Source organism: Corvus cornix, chromosome 5 (assembly GCF_000738735.6).
Source record: "Corvus cornix cornix isolate S_Up_H32 chromosome 5, ASM73873v5, whole genome shotgun sequence".
NCBI classification, from domain to species: Eukaryota; Metazoa; Chordata; class Aves; order Passeriformes; family Corvidae; genus Corvus; species Corvus cornix.
Window position 1 is genome coordinate 7704776 of NC_046335.1, and position 15436 is coordinate 7720211.

General features: G+C 45.3%; 1 protein-coding gene across 2 annotated transcripts in view; it reads left to right on the forward strand.

Moving 5' to 3' along the window:
- Positions 1-576: 576 nt before the first annotated feature.
- JAG2 (jagged canonical Notch ligand 2) overlaps positions 577-15436 on the forward strand; it is a 69943-nt gene continuing 55083 nt past the window's right edge. The window contains exons 1-2 of one of the 2 annotated variants that reach the window (XM_039552693.1): positions 577-936; positions 1217-1540. In XM_039552693.1, the coding sequence (XP_039408627.1) occupies positions 592-936; positions 1217-1540 (669 nt within the window). In that variant the 5' untranslated portion in view covers positions 577-591. The remainder of the gene's footprint in view (positions 937-1216; positions 1541-15436) is intronic. The other variant, XM_039552694.1, reaches the window with a different exon arrangement.

Consider the following 15436-nt stretch of genomic DNA (forward strand, 5'->3'; position numbering starts at 1 on the left):
TAGGTGATCCCCCCTGAATACTACCCCACAGCTGTAGGCGATCTTTACTTGAGCACTGCTTTACATCTGTCGGCGTTCCCACCCTGAGCACTCCTGCACAGCTGTAGGTGATTCCCCCCCAGCACTCCTGCACAGCAGTGCCAACTCCTGCGTTATTGGGGTACTCCCACCCCGAGCATTCCCTGGCTGCTCGTACTCTTCCATGCATGTCTGCACACTCCCTGGGCAGTTCCACATCTTCGTGGGCGCACACACCCCCTGCTCCCTCGCAAGCAGAGGTGCACCCTACACCCTCCTCCTCCGCACACATCCCGTGGCTATTCCTCCGACACCGCGGGTTGGGTGTCTACCCCACACCTATCAATACACGGGTGCGTGTCCCCCATCCGCACTCCTCCGCGCCTGCGGGAGTCCCGCATCTCTCATCCCCCTCCACCACCTGGGGCTGGCAGACCCCGCTGCGGGCAGGGCGGAGCGAGAGCCGCCCGCCGCCCTTTAAGAGCCGCGGCGGGAGCGGCGCTGGCCCCACCCGCCGGCCGCGGGGCCGGGCCGTCCCCCTCATTAATATGAAGGCAGCGGCCGCGGCGGCGAATGGGTAATGAAGCTGTCACTCCGGCACCTACTTGTTGGGTGTCCGCGGAGCCGAGGCGCACAGAGGGCGAGCGGAGCCCGCGGGAGGGGAGCGGCGGCGGAGCGCTCCGGGCGGCCCCGCCGGCAGCCCATGCCCTGCGCCCCCCGGCGCGCTGCGGGCGGCTCCCCCACCGCCCATGCCGCGAGCGGCCGCCGGTCCGTGGCCGGTGGGCTCGGCGGGCTCCTCTGAGGCGGCGGCGCGGAGCAGCAGTGGGAGCAGGAGGCATGCGGGGCGCCGGCCGGCCGAGCCGGGCCCCCCGCGCCGCCGCGCTCGGCCTGGCGCTGCTCCTCGCCTCCTGCGTGCAGGTAGGGACGGGGCGCGGGGGGCTGCGCTCCGGCCGTGGGGCGCCGCGGCTGCCTTTTCCCTTCTCCCCGCTTCCTTTGCACCTTGCTCGTTTCTTGTTCATATTTATAGCTATAACACTCTGTACATATGTGTATGAATATGTACACGATATATATTGCCGCGGCGGGGTTAAACCCGCAGTCGGCGAAAGTTGTCGTGGGGAGCCGGGGACCCGCAGCCCCGCGCTGCCCCCGGCCGCGGTAGTAACGAGGTTGTTTCCCCTTCGGTTTTTATTTTTAGGTGTCCCGGTCCACGGGCTATTTCGAGCTGCAGCTTAACTCGGTGCGGAATGTAAACGGCGAGTTGTTCAATGGGGAATGCTGCGATGGCACGAAAAGCCCCGAGAACCTGGACTGCTCCCGGGACGAGTGCGACACTTACGTGAAAGTCTGCCTCAAGGAATATCAGGCCAAGATCACCCCGGTCGGACCCTGCAACTACGGATTCGGATCTACCCCCGTTCTCGGTGGAAATATTTTCTATTTAAACAGCAACAAATACTCCCACCAAGGCAGAACCCCCGAGACGGGCAGGATTGTTATTCCCTTCCAGTTCGCGTGGCCGGTAGGTTGTTAATCGCGCTCTCGTTATCACCCTTTTTTTGTGTGCTGTTCCCCCCCGCGCCCGCTCCCGTCGGTGCTGCTCCCGCTTCCCCGTTATTGAGCGGGGCCAGCTGCCGGGGCGCTGCCTTGGGCGCGGCCGCCGCTTCCCGGGGCTGCGGGGCACGGCCGGCGGCGCGGGGAGCGGAGGCGGCTGCGCGGCGGGGGCCACCGCAGGCGGTGGGTGCTGCGGGAGCCGGCTGCAGGCTGGCTGGGTGAGGGGCCGCGGCCGGCAGTGGCCGGACCGCGAGAGGCTGAAAGCAGGAAAATCACAATAACGGGGAGAACACCCTTTTCTCTCTCTCTCTCTCTCTCTCTCTCTCTCCCCGCCCGCGCAGCGGAGCCCGACGGCGCGGCCGCGGCGCGGGGCTGCCCCCGGCAGGGGGCGCTGGCGGCGGGCGCAGCGCGCGGGCCGGGGCGCGTGCCGCGGCTCGCGCAGGGCGGGGGCGGGGCGGGGCGGGGCGCGCGCGCCGGGGGGTCCCAACACCTGCGCGGGGCGGGGCCCCCGCACCTGGGCCGGGCGCGCGCTCCCGCCGCTCCCGCCGCTCCCGCGTCGCGGACCCGCCCCGCGTCCCGCACCGCCGGGGATGGAGCCGGAGCTGCCCCCTCCAGCAGCTTTGGCTCGGCGGGGAGCAGCCGGCCCCGAGCCCCGGCCTTGACCCCGCGCACCCCGGCTGCGTGCCGGCGTTTTGTGTGTCGGTGCGTGCGGGACCCGCGGCCGCCCCCGCTGTGCCCTCCGCTCCGCGTCTCGGGGGCTGCAGTGGCTCGCCCCCGCAGCGCGGTGTTGCCTCAGTCCCCGCCGCCTTGTGCGGCGCACACAGAACGGTCTGGGTTGGAAGGGACCTTAAAGACCATCTCGTTCCAGCCCCGCTGCTGTGCGCAGGGACGCCTTCCACTGGCCCCGGCTGCTCAGAGCCCCATCCAGCCTGGCTTGGAACACTTCCAGGGATGGGGCATCAGCGGGGGCTGCAGGCCAGTGCAAGTGCTTGTCCTTGGAGACTGAATGCTTCCTCCTGCTTTTGGGGGTGCTGGACGTGGACAGTGCCCGGCGCTGGGGAGCGGTGGGAGGGAGGGAAGGGAGGCTGGGCTCCCTGCCCGGCTGCAGGCAGGTAGGATCCTGCAGGGAGTTTTACAGCTGTTGCCCTCAGCCCTTCCAAGTGGGCCACGGGGTGGAAGCTGCCAAGCTGCGAGGTGCTGAGGAATGGGGATGGTGCAGTGCCCCGGCTCGGTGGGGAGATGTGTATCGGAAGCCTGGGTACCTGCGCATTGCATTTGGCACCTGGTGACCAACAGATGAAATGGCCCTTGCTGACCTCTCAGGCTGTAGCTCAAGGGGTCTCAGTTACTTGAAGAATGCCTGCTAGGAATGGGCATGGACAAAAATGCTTTATTTGCATTTCAAGCTAAAAGAAGCCAGTCTACATAAATCATTTAACTTTCTCTGCTACCAGGGACCCTCCAAGCTGATGTTCATGCCCCTCAAATTAAGGACTGAGTTTGCTGCAGTTAAACGTTTAAAAATAAAAAAGGTACAACAGATACATTTTTCCATGCAGAGGCACTTAAGTTCTGGTTGCTGGGTTGGGGTGTTTTGATGGCTTTTGGTTCTGTGCCCTCTTGAACTTGGAAATGTTCCTGTTAACGGGTATAGTCGATACCATAAACCCAGGGTATTTAGAACTGTGTTCTTATGTTATAAGATCAAAGAGAAAATTCAGATTCTTTCTCCTCTTTATTGGCCATTTAATACAGACTTGATGAAATTGTAAACTCTTCAGTAGGAGATTTCAGTAACATTAGCACCTCAAACTTTATATGTTATCTGCATGAGGAAGTAAAGGTAACTTAACTCACACTTTTATTTTGCCAGTTTCTAGTATTGCTACTTGAAACACGAGGAGAGTTTGATAATCCTTGTGCTGCAGGTCCCTAAGCCCAGCCTTCTTTGAATTTTTCTCTGTTGGAATAAGCACATTCTTACCTTGCAGCTGCCGGATATTGTTGTTCTGCACTCACCCAGTCCTAAGTAAGGCCTGTTTGACCTGCCTCTTGCAGGTGAATTAATGCAGTGTCCCCAGCCCACACTGCCCTGTCTGCTGCTGTTTCTTGTACCATTGCCTCCAGCATTTTAAGGGAATTGAAATACTTGGGGTATTTTTTTTCCCCACCGTTTTTTCCTGCAGTTGTTGCAAAGCAGGCTGTAATTTTATTTAAACAGTGCCACTGCAGTCTAGTGGGTGGTTAGTTGATTTTTGGATGCTTTACTGAATACTCTCCCAGCCCACCCTGGTTTCTAAAAATAAGCTGTGGAGTAGCTTTACTTAAAACAGTCTGTGAATGCACCTTTGGAAAGAAGCCCCTCCTGTATGTTGCAGTTAGGTCTTGAGCTCTGTGTGTTCAGTCTGTTGATGGGGAACGTGGCATCTTTGTTGGAGCTGTGCAAAAGCTGGGTAGACTTTGCAAGGAGAAGCTTAATTGTAGTGCTAGTTTATCACAAGGGGTTTCTGAAGTAGATTGAGTTTCTGGGTTATGTTTCAACTCCCTGGGGTAATTTCAAAATTATTCTCAAATAGTGTTCTTTCTCTATTTGAGTTTGCAAACGAGAAACAACAATATGGACATAGTCTTTTCATATGACTTTTATTTTTGCTGTACAACAGTAATGAAGTTACTGTTTCTTTAATATCGTGGGAAGGAGCAAGAGTAAAGAAAATTGGAAATTTTGTCCTTCACTTAGGAAACAAATTTGCTTTGGTGTTGGCAGTGAGCAAAGGGGTCTATTTCAGTAGTTCTAGCTTGAATTTTTAAGCCTCACAGTAATGAAAACCAGCATGAGTATATGCAGACTTCTTGGTGAACCTCATCTGAATGATAACTTCCTCACTTAAAGACTAATGTAGTAATGTATAAATTGCTTGGGGGGGATGTTCTTGAAGTCTGTGTGATACCACAGTGTCCCAAGCTAGCAGTAGCTGTAAAGCAAGTAATTTCTTGGACAGTGATTTGTTTTGTTTTGCTGATTGTCCTTTTTAATTTTATGAGGCAAAATTTTTCAGTTTGGACAAGTGTCTCTGCTGTAAAGCTGCAGTACCAGAGTTCAGCAACTTCCAGTGTTTGAAACAGTGTCAGTTATCCAGTTTATTCCTATTTCCTGTCTTTTTTTTTTTTTTTTTTTTTTGATATCATTAGTCTGATCTCTGATTTTCAAGAGGGAGCTTGGGATAGTGCCAGAAAGTTCTTAAAATTGCTACCTTGGGATACATCATCCACAGAAATCTGGCAGTGGGAGAGGCTGAGGAACAGCTAGAACAATACAGCTGTCTTCTTCACCCACCTACCTCACATTTTTTTCTTTGCCTCCTGCTGTAAAACTTGAAGCTTAATGCTTTTTTGAGATTGTTAACAAACAAATGATGCAATTAAAATTTATGTGCAACTTTAAAACAAAGAAGTCAGAAGAATTCAAGTAGCTTTGAAGAATTGATTCTGATCAGTTACAGTTTTGGCTTGTTAGTCTTGAGCATTTTTATTTTTTTCCTAGCACAAAGCTGTTTGTTCAGACACTGAAGCTTCAGAAATACCTGGCACATTAATATTTATCAATAGCCATTGGCAGAATTTTAGATTTGGGGTTAATTGAAGGTTGCTTCTGACGAGGGTGTTTTAAAGTTAGTCGTTCTGCAGGATGGGTTATGTGGAACCATTTCTTGTACTCCTTTGCAAGATGGCATGAAATGGAGTTGTGTGTGGTTTTTCCCTCCACCCTGTTCTTTCCCTCAGGGAATTCAGAGTTTTTCCTGTACCGTAAATATTGGTTATGGCATCCGTTACTTCAGTTAATTAGTCATATAAAGGAATTGTTCTGACTAGTTGTGGATGTTGAAATCGTGTATTACAGTATGCATCATTAGCTCCTCTCAGCCCCTCTGTTTTTGAGATCCTGGTGTGACTGACAGGCAGTGCAGTGCACCCATGGGTACGGTATGCTCTGAACTCCCCAGGTGAACTTCAGAGTTCAGGGCCTTGGAGATAAGAAGCAGAAACAAGCATTTTCTCCTTTCCTTTCCTTGGTGCTTAGCTAGGAGTCTGTGTAACCAATCTGACGGAGAGGTGGTAGAGGTTCAGGCAGCCCTTGTAAATTGCTTGGGTAAAGGGTGCCTTAAGGTTTTTTCCTATTTAGAGTGTGATTGTAGCACCTCTCTCTAAACTTCTGAAGTAATGTTAATGTCCAAGTAGATAAAAAATGTGTGTAATTTTAATGTCCAGGCTCTGTGTGAGTTTCATCCATATGCAGTCCATGCGTGAGCCTCATCCAAATGCCTGGAGGGGTTCAGTTTTGATTTAAAACATACATAGGAGTGTGAACCATCAAAAATTTAAAGCTGTTAAGAGGATAGCTTGGCTACAGCAGTAAATGTTAAATTTCTTAGAAAGCAACCCATCCCCTACCCTGCCAAATCCTGAGCAGGAATACTTGACCTTACAGCTTTTATTAATGGGTACAGCATTCTGCTTGGCACTTTCACATGTCTGCTTAACTTTGGGAATCTGCGTCAAGCTCTCCCAGTCCTTTTAATTTGAGAAATGAAGGTTGTTGGGCCCTGGAAGACGTCTGCTGTTCCAGCTTATTATCTGGGATCCTTGTGCCTCTAGGGAACTAGATAGCCTGGCTGTAGGAAATGCTCTTGTCTATTTTTGTTTGGCTGATAGATCCACAGTTGGTCTACCTCCTGTCTCAACACAGCCATCACTGCTCTCTGATCAGGATCTTGAGGCTTTGTAATGAAAATATCCTGGATTAGATTACTCTCTGCTCCCTGATAGAGTAAACATGCATCCTGTCATCTTGGATGACACCCCATCGGGACAGATATGCTTAAATTAGGCAGGTTAAAATTAGGGCATTTAGCACTGGAAAAGGTACTTGTGCATGGCTGTACTAGAGGAACAGTAGGTATGGTTTTTCTCGTGAAAAAGATTACAATTTGACAAATGAAACCTCAAGGGAGACACAGCAAGCTTTACCTGTAATTAGTTGTTCTTTGCTCCATTGAAACTCCTTCTCAAGGAAAGTGCTTGCAAAAGCACAGTTCCAAGCAGGGAATAAGAAGTGAGAGCAAGACCTTATGCCAGAATGTAAATTCATCTGGTAGTGATGGACCATAATGTACATGCATCACACCTCATTAGCACAGGAAATCAGCACGGAAAAAATAATGTAGTTGATAGCTGCATATTGATGATCTAATAAATGTTTAATGTCTTATTTACCAGTAGCCTTTTTTCCCCCAGGTGGAAGGCTTGGCTGACTATACTTGACTATTTTTTTCCCCCACCTGAACTTGGTGCATGCTTACTACCTCTGCCTGATGGGCTTGTCAGCAGACTCTAGGACTCCTGTGGAGCTGCCATGCCAAAATATTTCTTATTGTCCAATTCATGGACAAATACACTGTGAAGTAGAAAACATGGATCCATGTTTCCTCAGTTTTGGGGAGGTAGATTATGGAATTTGTTTTCACCTGCTCAGTACTGTATTTGTCTTGCAGCCTTTTTGATCAGAAAAAAAAGGTTGAGGAAATGGTTTATTATAAAAGTTATGTCCCTTTGCTCTCAAGTGACACAAACGCAAAGGGTAGTTTTCAGGTTTTGTTTTGCTCTTTCTTAAAAGAAGAAAATGGGGTGATGTTTTAGAAAGTGACTTCAGCAATGCTGGGTAGTGACAACTCCAGTTGATTTCAATAGCAGCTGCAGGTGTCACCTCTAAAAAAGAACCAAGGCCTTAATGGTGACCACTTCAGAACCACTCTTTGAAAAAGGGATTTATTATTGGCATGCTGTGTGTGCCAGCAACTATTTGCAGCTTGCCCAGAATAGAAAGTCTAAAGACTTAAGTTTCATGTAACTATAGGAAATCTGTCTTCTAATTTTAAGCAGAAGTGCTCTTTGCACTCTTAATCTTTCATGCATTCATGTCACTAAATCTAGAATTTCTTATTCTTTGAAATAAATATGCCTCAAAGGACAGTATTCTGCTAACTATTTAAACTTTAAGGTATAAAGTTCTGGGAGTTTTTTGAATGTCACAGAGATGGTCAGATAGTAAAGAACACTTCTATTTATACTCCTTGAAAGCTTCCTTAAATAAACATGTGCTTATTTATTGGAAACACTGAGGCTGAAGTCAAAACTTGCAGATGAAGTCCCTCATCTCCCAGCCGCTGAGAGTGTGCTTGTACACCTTTTGTCAGCTTTCTAATCTTTATTCCAGAAGGTGCTCCAGCCAGCCTATCTATGAAATGCTACACTCCTAGCCACACAGCTGGTGTGGGCATTAAATCCTTGACTGAAAATGGAATAGGTATTAAAGTAGTCAGGATTACTCTTACACGAGAGGATGTGAGCTGGAGAAGCAGAGCATGTTTGATTCACTGCAGTGCAGTGGTGTCTTTGTAGCACTGTCCCTGGGCTGTTTAAAGATGTTCCAAATGCTATTTTCTCAGTTTAAAAATCTGCATAGGAAAGGTTTGCTGGAGACATGACCACTTGTAGCTTTAACCTTAAACAATCAGGATTATCTTGGATGTAGTTGGGGTAAAACTATAATTGGTTGTGTTATATCAGACTTCTGATATTTGGGCTAATTAGGCTGTGTTCCCACTGTATTTTAGGTGGCTTGAGTGATCCTGTGAGGTTCAAGTGTTAGTGTAGATGCTGAGGAGCTTTGTGTGGCAGAAGCTGCCTTCTGTGTTTGAGGCTACTGCTTGTATTTCTTGTGCAAATGCAGCTTGCTTTGAGAGCTATTTGGGTTCACTGTTTTTCGTCACAAAAACTGCAAAAAATTAAGCTTTAGTCAAACAGTAAATGATGTGAAATAACTACATTTTCTGGATGTAAAAAAAGCCAAAACTTATGTAGTAAATTTTTAGTGTATTTGGGGTTGATAGGTATTTTTGCCACAAAGTTTTTCTTGTATGAGAAGGAGATTTGAGACAGATGTGTAAGGTAAATCGTGATTTTGATTTTAAGCTTTGAAAATTACTTTTGTATTGTCCCCTGTGGGCTAGTGGTTGTCTGGCCCCTCTGTCGAGCAATGCCTTCGAGTTACTGCGTGTAGGTGAGATGAGAGGAATTCATCTTTTTTTGTGTAGTCTGACTCCTCCTCTTGTTTTTCCTCTAGGTGTTGCTTTGTGTTGGCTCTGAAATACATGCTATGAACATACTTTAAAAACTACCCTAAGTTCATAAAGCAGCTATGATCATATCAAATACTTAGTCATCTGCAGGAGCTTTAGGTTATTGTGTGCCAGAAAGCTTCCCTCCCTGCTCTTCTGAAAACAAGCCCAGTGTTTTGTCAACTCTGTGTGGGTCCTGCTTGTGTTGCCTGCTCTGTTTCAGAGCTGCTCAACCTGGTGAAGAGACTAGAAAGTGACCCTGCCTTTTCTGCCAGCCCACCCATTTGCTTTCCCTTGTTCCTCTCCAGTTCTAGCTGCAGTAATCCTCTGATCTGGAAGGAGCTGGAGAGCATCAGTTTGGAAGCAGAGAGGCTGCTTCAAGGAGTGAGGAGTAAGGGTGTCTTGGCAGTGTATCTGGCTCCTTGATGTTTATCCATTTGCCTACCTGAAGGATAGTTGCTACTGTTCCTTGGCAGTGACTCCACCATTCCCTCCCTCTTCTGTGCTGTGATAAACCTTTGATGGGCTTTTTGCTAGAAATCTGCTCTGGCTTTGGTTAGTGGGTGTCTAAAACGGGTCAATCTCCGGTCAGAGGTGACTGCTGGCAGTCGTGTGCTGTGTCCATTCAGTGCTTTGGAGCTGCTCAGCACTCACAGGAGCAGGAGGTGGAGGTGTAGCCTGACCACCCCCACCCTGCCTCTTCTCCCAGGGCTGGGGGATGAACCAGTGTGGGTAGCTGAGAGCATCTTTGCCCGTTCACGTTGGGCAGCGCTGACCTTCTGCTTCCCGTGGGGTGGTGGGGCTCCCTTAGAGCTGCTCCTTCCCCTGTGTGCACCCAGGGAGACCTGCTGGGAGGGAGAGAGCTGAGGAGAACAGTGAGAGGGCTCTGGTGTAGATCACCTTGAGTCAGGGAGGGGTGGCCATCCCTGATTTAACCACAGTCTCTAGTGCCTTTGCTTACTGTACAGGAAAAAATACTCTACGTAAATGATTTGAGCACTGTCTTCAGCAGAGTCTGTCATGTGCCCATGGATACTACGGGCAAGGAATGATGCTAGGCTAGGAGTGAACAGATGAGTTTATTTTTTGATTACTCCAGTGCTTTTGCCTTCTTTTTTCTGGTTTGATGGCCAGATTTTGCTTGAAGATAGTTAATTTTAGAAATCCAATGTGTGCAACATAGCAGACACATTTCAGCATCACCAAAGATTTAAATACCATTCAGCTCTAAGAGAAATGCTTGCTATTTGCCTGAAATATCTCTACTGCTGCTTTTGATATTAACCATTTTTCTTGTAATTATATTTAGGGAATGATTTACAGTTATAAAATGTTGTTTAAGAGTTTAGTTATACCTTACTCTCATTTGTTAAACCATTCCCAAGGGTTTTCTTTATAGTTATAGCTAGCCTTTAATTTGTATATAAAGGAGAAAAATTAAATATTTATTATTACTGTTTCAGATGCTAAATAAAGTGTAAAAAGCATATTTAACATGAGGATCTTCTGATAACAAGAACTCTGAGCTGAAACATGTAGTAAGCCTGGATTTTATCTGTGGTTGCAATGACTGTTTGCTCCTCAATAGAAAGCTACATTAGATGGAAGGGACAAGGCATTTCAAGGCTAAATGAGAATCTTAGGCTTACTTGATTAGAGCTTGCAGAGGTTGCTAAGAAACAGCCTAATAGTCCTTGAGTAACCAGTTATATGCCCCTTGGACAGATGCAGTGGTGCTCATTCTCTGAACTTGCTTGGGTTTTTTTGTTGGTTTTTTTGTTGTTGTTGGTTTTTTGTTTTTTGGGTTTTTTTATTTGGTTTATTTTTTTAAATCTGAGATAAGGCTGGAGTATTAGTACACAAACTGCAATCTGTTTACATCCTGCTTTGGTCTTGGAAGTCCTGATTATATATATCTTGCTCCCAGCAGGATGTGCTCTGGTGGGCTTTGTTTAGTATGTTACTATTTGATTATTGTGACATTTAAATTATTCTTGCAGTGCCTCTTCTAGTTCCACAGAGTTCACTGTGTCTCTAGTCTCTCCAGTGCTTTCTACTACTATGAACATACCAGCTTGAATAACTTCAAGCATATAACATTCAGACTGGATAAATTTTACATTTTCAGACTCTTATTGAGTAGTAAATACTAATACTGATGCAATATCCTATGGTAGGTAGAAAAATGCTTGCTTTTGGGTAGAGCTAGCTTTCCTTACCCCTTCATGCAAATTGGAGAGAATTTTTGTGTGAGCTAACAGTTAACTAAAACATCAAATAGAGTTATTTCCTTTTTCCTTTTTTTTTTTTCTGAATATGTATGATTCTGTTTATAGCATTGTAAAGGTCAACAGTCTACTTTAAGACAGAATCTACACTTTTAGTGTAATAGGTCCTAGATTCCAGCTGGACAACTTAAGATCTAATTAGGGAACTTCTTCATACTTGGAAGACTTGATTGACACGTGCTTTAAGCAGTTAAGTTGAGAAATATTTAAAGAGCTTAATTATTGATCTTCAATTAATCTACTGAAGTAGAAGTTTTTTAGGATGTGCAATTTTTGATTCTATTTAGTGTTCTTCCTATTGACTGAGAACAATTTTAACAGCACTGGTCTGGTAACCTGTGCTACTGCTTAATAGTTTCAGTTACTGTTCCTTTCTCTTACACCATTAAAAAAGGTGGTTTTAATAGGTCTGACTTATGGTACAGTGACATGATTTTCCTTGTGTCACAACACGGAATTTTTACTGTAACTGCCTACATGTAATCAGCAAAGTCTAAAAGTCAGACTGTGCTTACTTGGACTGTGAAGGGCAGGTATATCCATGTGCTGCCCCTCAGTAATGACTGGTTTTTGCACGCCACAATGACCTGATAGCACCCCTGTGTTGGTTATAAACTGTTGTTTAAATCCTACGTTTATATGTAGGCCCAGAATATTTTAGTGTTGTGTTTGGCTGTTGGATACCTTTGTAGAATAGAGTATTTTTCCATGATTCATCTACACGTATTGGTGCTTTCTCCTATCAGAAAGTGAGGAAGGGAGGGAAGTAGGGAAAATGAAGTGCTTAGACTTGCACAAACATGTAAGGTGTAGGTTGTCAAATATTTAGTACTCCTGCAGTGCCTTCTGATGTTTGCTGTTCAGCTGTGATAACTTCAGGGTTGTGACTACCAAGCTATAAACCACACATCTCTTGTTCTGGAAGAGGTGAAGGTAAAGTGGTTGCCCAAACCCAGCTGGTGGCAATTCTTCAGAGGTTAATTTCCAGAATTCAGGTTCCCTTTATCTAACACTGTGTGTCCTGGACTTGGACTGAGGGCTGTCAGAACGTTAATTGTCCCAGGGCTCAGGCAGAAGTGCAAACCGCTGCATGTCACCAGAGCTTGTCAAGCTGCTCATATCTACTCCCAGATCACTGCAAATATAAGGTAAACAAAATAAGCTTGGCTTAAATAAAAATAATAAGCTTGCTATCAGTGATAATTTGTTTGTCCCTAAGTCATTAGGATGGATTTTCAAGATTTGGTACTCTGTGAATCTTCAGCTTGCCAAGGAATCTGGAGAATTCAGAACAGCAGGGAGTTGGTGGCAGATGAAGTGCTGAAACTGTAAAGTGGTCACTAGGACGTACTCTTGAGTTATGACTCCAGCTTTGGACTAACAAAATTACTCTCTGGCTTTTTTTAATGTTGGCCTACTTTCCATGGCTTTGTTCTGTTCTCCATTGATACTCATCCTGATGAGGAAAGCTGTAACATTGTTACCCACCAGAGGAATAACTAGGGGTCAACAATGAAATAAATTTGAAGACATCATCTCCCTGTCATAGCTTCCAGATCCATGGCAGTGGGAGGAGAAGGGAAAAAATAGAGAAGCATTCTTAATTTACGTGCTTAGAGTAAATTTAGAGGGAATGTGCTTACTTTCAAAGGCTGTTTCATGTACTTTGCTACCCTTGTTACAAAGCTCTCCTTGCTAAGGTGTGCTCATCTGTGGGCTTTGTCTGATTTGTAATAATATGAAGCTATATCAGATCCCCTCCAGTTTACATGAATCTGAAAGATATGGTTGGATATTGAAGTTCTGATGCTGCTTTGTTATGGTGGGATTGATCATGTCTTGGTTGTCATATATTCAAGTAGATAGCTTGGAATTGTGGCCTACATATGCTATTTTATGCTGTGTTTCTTTGCACTGTAAGCAATTAATTTTTAATAGTAATTAAGTCCAGTGTAGTGGCTGGTGCTGCAAACATGTGATAAAGATTTACTGTAGCCACTGTTCAGAAGATTCAGTCCTGCTCCTGGAATATGATAGAAGCACTTGTTTCAGGAATGCGTTTATAAACGTAGCTTTTTCACAGCTAAACTCTGGCTCTACCATGTATATTTAACTGTGTGCACAATCCCTGTTTAATCCTTTATTCAAGTTCCTTGCATGTGTTGATCTACATGAAAGAACTTGCACCTACTCTGAGTGGCGACTCTTATTTTTTTGTTCAACTGATTCCTGTAAATTTACAGAGAACTAAAATAAGGTGTTTTATTTCTGTTTGCTTCCCTGTCAACATCTTTAGCATGTGTAGAATTTGAAAACTGAGCTAGTGTTTCGTTTGGGGCTGAAATGAAGGACAGTTTAGGTGTGTTATCCCTTTCTTTTGGATTAATGACACTTCTGTTACTAGCCATGAACAGGTTTACATTGTTTGAGAAGTCTCTTGTGGAAATGCGAAGTTCAGATTGACTGAAACTGTTGTGTGACTCATGTAGCAATAAAATAGAAACATTTGTGTTTCTTAATGTTGAAAAGGCCGGTGGTGATACCTGTGCTCAGAACCAAAGCCATGGGAGGAAAATGATGGATCTTGTTTAGAGCTGCATGAGGGTTCAGTCTGTCAGCTGCTGCCATCACTGTGGGCCAGTGGAGTCTTGGCTTCATGTCCCCTTTCAGCTGTGGCTGCTGCTGCCCAAGGAGCTCTAGGGGTGACTCAGTTGGGTAGGACTGATGAGGGAATTGAAGAGGACTTAGAAAAACATTGCCACAATCTCTGCTCCCTTAGGAGCAGTGGTTGAGTGTGGGCCTCTCCTCTTCCTAAGGCAAGACATCTAGGGCTCATTAGCTGGAATTGGTTTTGTGGGCCTTTGCTTTTTCAAAAACAAAGGGAAAGATTGCAGTGCTATCAACAACTAACATTATTTAAAGGGTTTAAGATTAAAACACTATTCCCTATTCCTGGGGACTTTGCATACATAGAACTTGGGGGCATATCTGGTTTTTTATAAATTTGCTTAACTTCTTAGTATGCATATTTCCAATACAAAAGAGAGTGCATGCAGGTGTTCTGTGTTCAGAACAATAATTAAAGTATGTTATTACATAGTTAGTTTAATTCCCTCTTGACTTCAAGTTGAAATTATAATGATGCATGGCTCCAAGTGCCCAGAGGACACTAATATCCATGCCACATGGAGTGCAGAGGGGAGGGGAAGAGCAGTATTAATTACTAGTCCATCTTTGAATTCTAAATATTAGCATAAAACAAGCCTTGCACTAACCGTTAATGGGTCTTCATGGTTGTTACATACACTTCAAAAGAGACAATCTAGCTACACTTTCATTAATGCAACAAGAAAGTGTGTGTATAATGGGCTTAATTTATCTTGGACTTCTTCCAAAACTTTAGGAAAAGAGTAAGACATGGATACTTGGTTAATATCAAGTTTGTCTAAAACAGTTCAAAGGTGGTAGCAAGGCTGAGAGCTTCCACTTAAATCTAACAGAGTGATGTTCAGATGGTCCACAACTGTCTGCCTGGTACTGTACTTGTACATGTCTATCTAAACGTCTTTTCTCTCTATTCTCTAATTTCATCAATATTTTCTTCTGTTCTTTGCTATTGGATTAACTGGGTGGATCTCTGGATACTCTTACTGCCAGCTCCAGCTGTGGGGGAGAGGACTGGAGCTTGTTAACTGTGAAGTCATGAAAGTATCTGAAGATGTAGCTGGTTTATTTCCTTTAACGAAATGATCAGGCAAAATGTCTGTTGACACTTAATCCTATGATCCTCTATCTAAAACAGTGGATTCTGATTTTTTTGGTCCACTAAAACCGGATACTAGCAAAGAAACATCTACTGGAATTGCTACTCTGTTTCCTAGTATGTAATTTCTGATTCAATATCGATTTCTAATCTCAAAAATCAACACCTTGTGTTCTCCCTGAATAGGATGGAAGGCTGTTATTTAAGGTTCAAGCGCATTTTCAGGATTGATGCACGTGGGGTTAATTTCATTTTCCTTTCTGCTGTTTTTGCTCTAGAACTCTCAAAAAGGGAAATGTAACTGGGGGATGTTAACTAGGCTCTCCTGTTTGAGAGTGAGAATACAAACTGATAGCTGTTTGGCAATTATCAGGTAGACTACTAGGAGGTTTTCTCTTCCTTTTGTATGGTTGTAGTGTTCCATACTAAATCCTATTGCTTTGGATGGTAGCTGTTATACTTAAAATAGTGTTGGTAATTGGCTGGCTTCTCTACTAATTTCTAACTAATCTAATTTCTTCTAAGGTGTAGAAGGAAAGCTTGCTGATCCTATTTTATATTTCAATATACTTTCGAGAAACCTCACTGGGACAGGCACAGTAACAGCCATATCAAAGGATACCCAAATATTTGTT